Here is a 12375-nt window from a genome sequence, read left to right on the forward strand (position 1 = left end):
CAACACCCCAGCATCAAGCAGGGAGCCCTTGTAAGCAAGGTCTAGATTTGCTACACTGCACCATAAGACCAGCCACCGCCTCAAAAACAAAGGCAGAGTATCAGAAGCCTTTACTTTGCACCCCAAAGAAAGCTTGCCTTTGCATGACAGTTCCATAGAAGATGAAAGTAATTTATGTATGGCCGATTCACTTTGCTGTACAGTGGAAATTAATACAGCATAGTAAAGCAACTATATTCCAGTAAAGATTAATTTTTTAAAAAGTAATTCATTCATGCTAGAGGAGCATAAGCCTGCCTTCACACCTGAACAGCCCACCCCCTAGAGCCCCCTCGCTGCTCTGGAATTTCTACAGTCCTCCTTTCACTGGCCTTCCTCCCCATACATGTCCCCACCAGTTGGATCAAGTCACCCAGTGCTGGGATGGAATCCAGTCTTCCCCTTAATGGAATTGCTGAAAGGGATTTTAATGGCACCTTCTACTCATTTTAGCCAGCCTGTCATTGCAGGCCTTGTGAAACAGCCGTAGAAATTAAGAGAAAGCAAACTTGAATTTGAGAAGGGCATTCAGATGCATTTTTATGGCTCAGAAGGAAACCAATATGGATAATCTGATGTGGGGCTGCCCAGAATGTTTAACTCTATCCTGGCATTTGGCAAGGATGAGGCTGGAGGGTCTGGTTTCCGAGTAGGAGGTGCTGTCCCATTCCATTGGAGTGTTAGCGTGTTGAGACCCCAGCCGGGCTGAGGAAGAGGAAAGAAGACTCTCTAAGGCCCCAGCTAGGATTACTTTTGTTCTCAACCCACAGGTAATCTGGGGAGGTGTATTTCATTTCTAAAAATCAAGTCACCTGTTTGTGCAAAGCACGTCAGGCACACCAGCCTCACCTCCCTGGGGAGAGGACAGGACAGCCAAGTCTCTCCAAGAGATTAGGAAGCCTCTTTATGGATCCCTGTGGAAGGCAGAGGTGACTGACATCCAGGCAGGCCTATTAAAGGCAAAATAAACCAGAAGTAACAGTCAAGGCAACCCTTAGTGGTTTTGTAAAAAGGGGTGAAACACACCCATGTCATGGTGGTTCTGTTGTCAGCCCAGCACTCCATATAGATATGGAGTCCTAAATGTTACCAACACCAACGCAGTGCCTAGCTTCCACAAAGCAAAAGCTACTTTCAAATTTAAGTCACACTGGGGTAAGTGAGGACAATTAAACTAGACGTTTCCCTACGTCCCTCAACACAATAGTTCACGTGACTAGTTAATGTTATGATACCAAAGTCCAAATTGTTCCCAGTCATCTGTCCCATCAACTCTGGCTCCAAGAGGAATTCCTTGAGGGAAAGTCATTACTATATCAGAAGTCAGTGAGATCCTCCCCAGGGGGCACTCTTTTCTCTTGGGAACAGTTCCTTTCACAATTACGTTCTCTACTAGGAATCTATTACACGATCCACATTTTCCTCTAAAGACATCATTAATCATATAGTGAAAATGTACCTACAATTGAAAATACAAGATGTTTCTTAAAGGCCACAGCCAGTGCCTGGCAATCATGAAACTCAAGAATTGTAAAGAACCAGTGCTGGCATCGCCTTCTTAAACATGGAGTCACTCACATCCTTTCCACTAAGGGTTATGAAGCTTCCTTTTTCCATCTTCTTTAAAATAATTGTTTAGGAGCTTGTGATATTATTCTAACGCCAATGACAGACTTTGCCACAGCATTCTGTGTTGAGTTAGTGTATAGCACCTTGTTCTGGGATGGGGGTCGGGGGAGGCTTTCCTGGAGTTTACTTGAGTGGACCAGTGTCTGTGTGAGGGGAAGAAGCCTGGACAGGAATCCAAGGCCGAGTGGGTGCTGGCTCTGACTTTGAGCGATCACCCCAGCCTTCAGGCTCCTGTGTCCTTCACTCACTATACAACCAGGCAGTCCTGAAACACATCACCCTCTCAACCCACAACTCTCATTTTCCTTTCAGACACACCTCTCCCCTCCATGGTGCGCTGCGTTCAGCCCCGCTGTGATCCTTATAGTGAGCTCGGCACATAACATTGAATTTTAATAAACAAACAACTCAGTACAGACAGAAAAACAGAGAACATGGTGAGAGAAGAAAGCGCAAAAGCTCTTGCCGCAACAGTCAGTTGCACTCGGCATGACACCTGGCATCACACATCACACAGAGGTGACGCCAAATATAAAGCTGCCACCAAGAGAAAGGGGAGATGCTGGCCAGCTGGATGGGCAGCAGCAGAGCGGGCCTCGTGGGCGCTGAGTCTGGAGAAGAGCACCGCTGCCCTGTGGCCGCAGGGACCCTGGCACTCCGAGGCCCTGCACCAGGCGTGGCCTGGGCACCAACCCGGATCACTGAGTCTGAAACCACCGTCCAGTCTCCGGCCTGTCCCTGAAGCTGAGGCTCAGAGCAAGTCCTGAACATGCTGCTTCCTCTGTATTTGGTGAGAAGGTGGACAGGTACCCCCCAGCCTCCGGGTGTGCGGGAGTGATAAATCACCGGGGCAACAAGAACAAAGGAAATGATGGAGCGCAGGGAAGGAGGGCAGGGCCGGTGCTGCAGAGGCCAAGGAGGAAGCCAGATGGAGAAGTCAGGCCTCGCTGCTTGAGAAACCAGCAACCTGGACACATCAGCCTGCCTTCCACTCCGGCCCTAACCATCTCTGACTCACAGGCAGGTCCCTGGGGCCCACACCCTACTCCTCCACCCAGCCCCCCATCCCAAGCCCACACAGAGGTTACTTCAGGGCAAGTGTCTACCCGGAAGCCACCTGGGCAAGGCTTCCTAGTAGGCCACTGGCCATGCACCTTGGTGGCCTCTCCCTCACTAATTAAGAGGCCATTTCCGTTGACAATCAGCATGACCAGTTCTAACAAGTAGAGACTATAGTGTGGGCAAGCCACACATCTGGCCAGGAAATGATATTCTTCACCTGCCAGAGCCCCAAGTGAACACCTGCCAGGTTGGATTTCAAACCAAAATTCTGCCTCTGTTTTCAAATGTCAGCATTTCTGCATTGCAAGTTGTCTCCATTTGAAAAATACCCATCTAAGCACTTCTAACATCATGATCACATTTCTAAGGCCACACATAACATGTGGAGAGAAACCTGTTTATGTCTCCCACAGGTTTGCTACCATTTATCTATAGAGACAGATCAGGTCAAAACCTCACGATGCCCTCCTAGTCACTTAGTGCATTTTTTCAATAAAATTCTTTGTTCAAGTGGAGAAGGAAAAAGCTGGAAACTTATGTTGAAATTTCAAGAGGCTCAACAAATAGGCTCCTGAGCCTCTCACAGAATTTCTTTGTTAATGAAACAGGCTGGCACACCCTGAAAATATAAGTCTCAGATCACTCAGATACTATCAGCTGCTGATAGTATCTGTTTGGGATCTGTTCCTGGTTGTGGTAACAGACACACAGTCATCCCACAGTCAACTTGGCTCCAAGGTCCCAAGGATCTGTCAATCAAGGGTCTAAAACCATGGTTCCAAGGAATTCTGGGGTGCCACACCAACCGTCTCAACAGATTCGCTTCAAGGCAGTAGGAAACAAAATGAAGGCAAGAGAGGGAAGTTAAAAAAAAAAAAAAAGTGAGTCTTGGTGGGTCTTCTTCATAAAGGAAGAAGGATAGAGTCTAGATTAAGTTAAAAAGTTTAAACAATATGAACATTTAGAAGGCATCAGAATCACTTTGTTCCAAACTCCTCATGATTTTCCAGTTGTTTTAAATGTTTCGTTAGAAACTAAAGACCATCATTTTTGGGTGACATCTAACATGTCCTCTCCCAGTCACCTCCCTCCCCTGCCTCCAAAGATGGACATAGGGTGGGTACACAGAGCTGAGGTGGATGAGGAGTGAATTTCATGGGAAGAAGTCAGTCAGGCTTGAAGAAAAAGAAATACCAGCCCAGGGAGGCATCAACTTTATACTCTGAAAATCAAGAGCTAGCAAAGGAGCATCTCCATTTCTAAGAAAACTCAAAATACCAGCAGTTGTCAATCCCCAGCAAGAATCAAAAGGGCAGTGTCAAACTCCTGTGTGTGCACGTCTCCCAAGATCTCTGAAGTGTCACCCGCTCCCTTGACTCTTCTATGTTTATGGCTAGCCCACCAACACCCCCCTGATCCTTTCAAGATCTGTAAACATACACAACTGGTTTCCAGAGAGGTTACCCTAGGTCACTGGTTACTTTTCAACACTTCAAGCATGGGAGGAAACACCTGGTTTCCATTTTTCTCTGAAACCAAAAAAATAAAAAAGTCCCATCTTGAAAGACTACCATTAACAGCACCCAGTAAAGAGAACCCTCCATGTTCAGACTGGAAGCCAGCACACAGGAACGTTGGTCAAACTTTGTGATCATATCAGAGGTTAAGAACTATTGTGTGACTCACAGACACAGAAAGCAATCTTGTGGTTACCAGAGGGAGAAGGGGAGGGATAAATTAGGAGTTTGGAGTTAACAGATACACACCACGCTGTATAAAATGGATAAACAACAAGGACCTATTGTGTAGCACAATATTCAATAGTCAATATCTTGCAATAACCTTTAATGGAAAAGAAGCTATAAAAGTGTGTGTGTGTGTGTGTGTGTGTGTGTGTGTGTGTGTGTGTGTGTGTGTGTAAACTGACTCACTTTCTGTACACCGGAAACTAACACAACATTGTAAATCAACTACACTTCAATTAAAAAGACAAGAACAAAAACACTGTGTCTCTCGAGTCATCTAATCTGATCTGTTCATATCATAGATAAGTAAAAACTCAGACATAAAGCAATTAGGCAGATTGGCCACAGCAGAGCCGGAGTGGAAAGAGACAGTCCCCCACCTTCCAGACCCAGATTTTCCCAGACCACCTGATTCCTTCAAGGCTCCGCCCACCGCGAAGGCTCCGCCCACCATCCAAAGGCTCCCAGCAGCTTCGCTCCCTACCTCTCTTCCTCCACCAGGGGCCTTCTGGGACAGAGTAGGAGAGATCCTTGAACTCAATGTTCACTGCCGCTCTCCGAGGCAGGGAGGAGAGGCGCTGGGCTTCTGTGAGATTGTTGTCCTCTTTCTTCAGATGTCCGTTCAGCAGCTCCTTCTCCATGGCGTCCCTGTTGCCGAAGACTACCTCATCCACGGAGACGCACACTGACTTGGGCTCGGTCATCCCTGAAGAGCCGTTCTAGACAGGCAGGAGAGAAGCGCCGAGAGCGGGTGTCAGCTACATCACGGCGAGGCCCACAAGGACAGAGCCGTCCATCGGTCGGCGCCATCTGTCAACACTCCTCACCCTCCACCGTGCCCTCAGCAGCACAGGACGGGTGCTCCCCTAGAGGAATTCCCTCTCTCCAGCCCTCACTTCTTCTACCACTGTAAATATGCTAAAGATAAACTATGAAACTGATCTACTGTCTTATTTAGCAACCATAACATCTAATCACAAAACCAAAATAAATACACCAGTTTTCTCAAAGAATGAAACATCAGCCACCCTAAAAAACTACCTACTTACAGTCCACTTGTTAAAAACCCAACAAAAATGAGTGAGACTGCTAAGAAATGCACAGTTGAGAAAGCTTTATGATGATCTCGCTCAGTACCTCCCTGGTATAACCTCATACACATTTCTCAAGAGCAATGGTATCGCTTGGACCACCGGGAGTTGGTCTTTGTGTTTTCCTTATAAATTTTCCAAACCCCCTACAACTCTCCTCTCTCACTGTCTCTTCATAATAGCTCTGAAGTGTTGGGAAGCTTGATTTTTTTTCTCTGTGATACAGACAAGGAAACTGAAGCACAGACTATTTTAAGGAACTTGCTCTGAGCTCTACAATCAAGTGAGGGGCAGAAGGGATCCCAGAATATGAGTCATCCATAAAAACGGGTGCCTCTTCCACTGCATCATCAGGATACCTAATACGTAGCTCCACTGGCCTTTCAGGCTTCCACTGGGAGTCCACTGAACAGATGACCCAAGAACCAAAAGTATTTATGCAGAGAAAGGAATATCCTTTCTAATGGCTTGGCAATGCTGAACAAATCAATACGCTTCAGGCACCTCCAAAACACAGAAGAACCCTGGGGTGGACAAATAATGTGCTGTGCTTTTTCTAGCTGTCTCTTGAATCGAGAGAGAACATTCCCCCGTGCCAGAAGCATGGGCCTCCAGTGATACACCTCCATACTGTTGAAGGCAGTCCGCCTGATCTAGTGTGATCTGGATGACCATCTTTGATAATTCAGGCCCTTCTGATGGCTGTAAGGCTGGGTAGCCCCTGACATACTGCTATTTGTTCTAAATAGGAATATATCACACTGTTATTTTTCCATAGGTTTGTGGAGTATTTCTTTCAAGTTGATGGCTTTCTGATCATTATTGTTTCTAATAAAAAATCTAAAACAAAACCAGAAAGTGGATCATCAATAAACATTCTTACAAACCCCAGCAACTCTAGTGACCAAAACAAGCCCTCTCCCCATTAGAATGACCTCCCGTGTGTACAGTGACTGCATCCTTAATCATCTGACATTATTTCCATCATTGATTTTAAGGGCCCCCTGAAATATCAGAGGATTTGGAGGTTTCAGATTTTTAAAGCAGGAGTAAGGGAATGGGGAGATGTGACCACAGGGGTTTCTGGCTCTTATGATGCTTAAAAATGTTGTTTTGCTGTTTAAGAAAAAGACACATAACACACACACACACACACACACACCTCCCAGGCATCTCCCACCTCTGGAAAGCTTTACTGCACCAGAACTTAGTTCATTGACTGTAACATTCTGTGGATAAAAATTAAAGTGTAGAGTAAAACTCTTGACAAAATTAATCTTGCTTTGCCGCTGGCACCGAGCACGTGAAGTGCTTCAAACGCAAACATGAGTGGGTTTGTGCATCCCCCACACAATCGGGTTTGTGTCAGCCTGACAACGGGCCTCCTCAGAGCCTGGGCTGTGAAGGAGCCCCTCCTGCGCCCAGGAGGGCGCTGCTGGGCTTCCGCAACCGCGCAGGCCCAGCGCCTTCAGTGACGGGGCCCCTTGAAGGAACAACAGAGACCCTGCCCCAGTTCTGCACGAGCTTGCCTTTGACCCAGCAGTGCAATGCTCACCTTCAACTCCAGCGTGCCATCCTTGTGCCACCCAAATGCCATCCCTGTGCCACCTGTCCTGCCCTTCCGGGAACAGGAGCTTCTTTCCCCGAGTTATAACCCAGTTTGACTCCACAGGAGTCCTGGAAGCACCAATCCTGGCTTTGGCCGGGGGTGGGATAGTGGAAGGGCTTGGGGGCTGGGGCAAGACTTAGCGGTAAAGAATCCTCCTGCAGTGCAGGAGACAGACGCAGGAAAAGGGGTTCAATCCCTGGGTCAGGAAGATCCCCTGGAGGAGGGCTTGGCAACGCACTCCTGTATTCTTGCCTGGAGAATCCCATGGACAGAGGAGCCTAGCGGGCTACAGTCCATGGTCGCAAAAGGTCCCATGCGACTGAGCACGCACGTCCGCATGCATGGGGTAGTGGAGAGACCAATGGGCAGGGCAGTTAGCTCCAGGCCTGGTCCCCAAAGTCCGTCATCACCCCCCACCTTGAAAGGTGAGATGTCTGCATCGCGTCCTGAGGCTCTAAAGCCTGGGTGGCCAATCATTTTGTGTTCAGTTAGGGACCAGGAGTTTCCAGCAGCCCCTCCCCAGGGCGTGGCCTCCTTCCCCCTCCCGCCAAGGTGGGCCATCCTGAGGAAGCTCAGAGACAGGTCAGGTCTCGCAGAGCTGATGAAGCCCACACAACACGGGGATGAGCAGCCATTACGCCACCCTCCTCCCAACTGGAGCAGATGCCAACGTGGAGCATGACGGGGGTCTGATTTCCCCCTCTAGACTCCAAGCTTATCTACGCCCTCCCTCTGTCACTCTTAGCTCAGATAAAGCCCTGGGGATCAGCAGTCAGCCGGCCAGACACGGCCTGTGGCCTCAGCAAGCTCAGGGTCAAGACTGGGCCCCAAAGAATTTCAATACAAGGGTCCAGGGCTAGGAGGAGATGCTACTGGGACCCGCAGGGGTCACCCAGTGTAGCGTGGGCCTTGGGGTGTGGGACACACGGTGCTTCCGAGGAAATAAACTGTGAGCTGGGCTTAGCAAGGGGAAGTGGAGGAGAGGTGTTGCTTCATGACCTTCCCTACGAGGGAACAGCAGATGCACAGGCTGGGCAGCATGAGAGGGCAAAGCACCTGGAGACGGGAAACTCAGGGGCAGGAGCGCTGATTCGGGGTGGGGGAAAGGGCTTCTGGAACAAGATGGGACTAGAGAGGCTCACCGGGTCCACTCGGTGGAGGGCTTGCCAAGCTTGTTAAGGGATTTGCGCTGTATCTGGAGGTCTCTGTGGGCCGCAGAGGGATGTCAAGGAGGAAGTAGCAAGTAGCCGAGTAAGTCCACAGGGAGCCGGAGCCCGGGCAGTAGGGGGGTGGTGGGAGTGAGTGACCTCCACCAGCTGGGGCAGTGGGGAGGGAGACAGATGGATGGGCCGGTGGGACAAAGCTGGGTGAGTAAACTGATTTGGAACTGAAAAAGAGAAGCCAGAGGCCCAAACTTCCTATATAAAGTTTTGAATTATTATGCCTCCCGTGTGGTAGATAAACGATTATGAGCAATAGCGACTATTCATTCAGTAATGCACGACAATGTGCCCATTACACTCCAGGCTGCATAGATTACTCCCCTTCTGTCTCCACAGCTCGACAGGGGGCATACCCTTTTCCACTCCATTTCACAGAGCCTGAGGCCCCACAGCTAAGGCGAGGCCACTGGGGGCCAGTTCCTTCAGGGTGCTCCCACAGGCAGCGTCCCTAACCACGATGGACTACCGCTTGGCTTTCTATAGGCAAATTGCAGTGGTCCCTAGGCCATCCCAGCCCCTGTCCATCACAGGCAAAGCCACAAGAGACTGGGGAAACCGTACAAGCCCACCTTCCAAAGCAACCAAAGCAGTGCATACCATCACCCGTCTTTCCAACGGGTGTCCAATTAATAAAATCCTGCATTCCTGTCTGATGGGAGGTAGTGGCTGTCACTCCGAAACAGACCAGCTCTCTTCAAACACATCCTCAGATGAGAGCCGCCGAGGATGTAGGTTACAGCTAGCTTGTCCTTAGCCTCTGGAGCTCATTAAAAATGAAACAAATATATCTTCCCTCCCCATTGGTTCCCTTTCATTGTATGCTTCTCTATCTTACCGAAGCATTGTCTTTGCCCTCTCCCTCCACACAATTTGTGCCGCATAGTAAACGATAAATAATAGCGAGTCCATTCACAGGTGTTGAGTGCCAAGGAGACCCATTTGAACTGTTTCTGCTTGCTGTTGGTAAGAATTTTTTCTTGGCCGCTGATTTCCTTGCACATCGAGATACCTATTCAGCTGGGGAGGGTCTCTAACAGTCAGCAAGCCCCACCCCCACCCCAGACCACAGTGACGCTGGTTCACTCTCTTTACTCAGGGAAGCCCAGTTGGAGACAGAAACTTTTCAGCATCTTTTTACAGCATCTTGGGAAGGAAAGGAAAGAGGAACTCACAGGCTCCAGGTATTGGCATGCACTCTCCCCCACTTCTCTCCCTGCTGCCAGCTACAGTGTGCACCTAGACGAGTGAACCCTGCATTTGGAGGGCAGACCCCACCCCCACACTGGAACCTTGAGCACAAAAAAAGGAAAACTAGGTCCAGCACCCTCAAGAGCACTGCCTAGGGAAAAGAACCCAAGCGTCAAGCCCTTAATTAAGCAAAGGGTAGGTGTCACTGATACGGTCACTCAGAGTGCCAACCTCATCGTCTCCAAAACCTGGCTTCCAACAGCCCCAAATGCCAATTCCATTGGGAGTCTTGCTTGCCCCACCCAGCCCAGCTCAGGGACTCGTGAACATGGGTGGGTGGTTTTCCCATCCTCCAAGGCACCTTCTCTAGATTCACACCTGGCAGTCAGCCCTGGGCTGGACCCTAGAGGAAAGTTTAGGGCCCTGGGAATGTCTCTAGGGCTCTGTTTATGACTTGGGTTGAAATTTTAAATTAAAAAAAGCACAAGGTTTTCAGGGAGAATGATTTTCGCACAAAACAACATTCTCTGAAAAAAGTGAGCTCAGCCTCACATGAAAGAAACACCTAAGTTCTGGTGCGGCATCAAACCGTAAGGTAACATTCAGGAAATCTTGGCAAAAACATCTCTACCTTAAAACATTCTGATTCACTATTGTCTCACATGTATAAGGCACTTTTGCAGCTTTGAATGGGCTTCAAGAGTTAGTTACCAGGCACCTCCAAGACCTGAAACTTCCTTTATCCACAACTAACAACAATAATCTCCTTCATTTCCCATTCCCACCATCATTCTGGAATCCCAAAGAAATGAGCAAGTGCAAATGAAAAATGGTCAAGTGTTACCCAAACATTCAAGCAGATAAAAGCAAACGTCATGAGGGGGCTGCCTTTTTCATTTGGGGATCCCTGTCATATATAAGAAGCTAGGTCATAAAGGCAGAGACCTTCCAGAGATGGGACCTGGCTTGTGGATCCCCCTGCCCCTGGCTCTTTCCTGCTCTGCCAACCTCCTCAATGTGTCCGCGGCCCCATTCTCTCCGTTTACACAAAATCATTATATAATGAGCTGGCGAGGCTGGGTATGTTCTACAGTAACCTGTTTGGAATCATAGGATGCAGTTGTCAGAGCAGAGCATGCGCAGAAACCCGGCTACTTTTTTTTTTCTTTCGCTCAAGGCAAGAGGTAACTGTCGGTCAAATCCTGCGGAACCCTGCTGACTTCAAATACAGGATGCTAAAAATGAAATAAAGGCAAAGGGTGGGGAAGAAACCGGTGCGTGCTGTGCACGGTGGGGTTACAGCTCATGGGAAGTGACTAGCAGGATAGTAAACACACAGACAAAGGACAGAAGAGGGATGCTTGGGGGGTTGGTAGGGGGAGGGCGAGATGGCTTGGAATACGGAATACTTTATTCTATCTACTTTAGATGACCTGAAATCAGTCCAGAAGTACCTCACTGCACTGCCGGTGTGCTGGGCATAGAAATGAAAGGCCCTGGGATGGGTGAGACAACAGTTAGTTTGTTTTTCTTTTTTTCTAACTTGAGTTTATGGAGCTGTTTTAAAGGGGCAAGAAGACCTTTATAGAAACAGCACTGACCACCTATAGAAACAGCACTTACTGTAAGTGTCTAGCAAAGAATTCTCCTGCACCTGGTGGTACCCCTACGGAGCTGGCACCCTTGGTAAGAGTGAGATGAGCGCCTTTGTCTCCACCCCAGTCTCTCTCCAGGGTAGAGAAATGTGACCGGAGGTACCCAGGCTAGCCCCTCACCTGCCTCCCCGTAACTCCGCCCGCCGCCCCCTCCTGAGCAGGTCCGGGAGAGGCTATCCCCAGGGGCGAAAGGGCAGCCCAGGCTCTCGACCACCTCTCTCCTTTGTTCCCCTAGACAGTGCCGGCGCTCCGGAGAGCAGCCTGCTCCTCAGGCTCCCGCCACGCGCGCGGGCAGAGGGATGGGACCCCCTTTTCCTCTGGCCCAGGCTGCCGCCCCGCCCCAGTATGCTATGGGTCCCCAGGCCGGGCACCCAGAGGCGGACGAGGTCAAGGCCATCTGTCCAGTTGTGGGACCTCCTCCTTCCCTCCCTCCGTCCCCTGGCCCTCCGCCTTCCCCGCGTCCTCGGTTGCAAGCAGCATCCTGAGGCGTCAGGCGGCCAGGGCGGGGGGCGATGTGAGTCGAGCGCCTCCCCCGGGGCTCACGGGCAGGTGTCAAGGTGCAGGTCTTTGTGCGTTTCTTATTCTCCGGGAGAACAGAACCCAGCCCCGGGGACAACGGATGCGCTCACTCACCATGGCGGTGCCGACCGAGAAAGTGGCCATCAGACAGGCCATGCCCCGGGGGCGGCGGCGGCGGCGGCGGCGGCGGGGACAAGGCTGCTGGCGGCGGGGACGGGCGGCGGGCACGAGGCTGCGCTCGCACCGGCTCGGCTCCTGCGCGCCGCGCGGGCTCGGGCTCCGGCTCTACTGCTCTGGGGCCCCGGCCCCGCCCACGACTCGCCCACTCCGGCCCCGCCCATGACCCGCCCACACGGCCCCGCCCTCTACCAGCGATTGGCCGGCGCGCGGGGGTGGGGCGGAGCCGACAGGTGCGCGTGCTCTTGTTTTGCTTCTGCGGGGGCGCGGCTGGCCCAGTTCTCTGCCTACCGGCTCCACTGGCTGCCCGAGCCCCTGGCCCGGCAGGTGCAGAGGATCCTCCGCAGACCCCGCGTCTTCAAGTTCCGAAACTCACGGGGGCTGGGCCAGAGACCCTGGGCCCCCGACTGTCAGCGGGGGGTCCCTGTCAGGACTACC

The 12375-nt window shown here is 50.7% G+C and overlaps 1 protein-coding gene across 2 annotated transcripts in view; it reads right to left on the reverse strand.

Annotated features, from left to right (window-relative positions):
- The window catches only part of ABCG1 (ATP binding cassette subfamily G member 1), a 68583-nt gene extending 56589 nt beyond the window's left edge, over positions 1-11994 (reverse strand). For both annotated transcript variants that reach the window (XM_061167531.1, XM_061167530.1), the window contains exons 1-2: positions 11875-11994; positions 4960-5194 (exon numbers count right to left, since the gene is read on the reverse strand). In XM_061167531.1, coding sequence (XP_061023514.1) covers positions 4960-5194; positions 11875-11916 — 277 coding nt within the window. In that variant the 5' untranslated portion in view covers positions 11917-11994. The remainder of the gene's footprint in view (positions 1-4959; positions 5195-11874) is intronic.
- Positions 11995-12375: the final 381 nt, after the last annotated feature.

Source organism: Dama dama, chromosome 19 (assembly GCF_033118175.1).
Source record: "Dama dama isolate Ldn47 chromosome 19, ASM3311817v1, whole genome shotgun sequence".
Taxonomy (NCBI): Eukaryota; Metazoa; Chordata; class Mammalia; order Artiodactyla; family Cervidae; genus Dama; species Dama dama.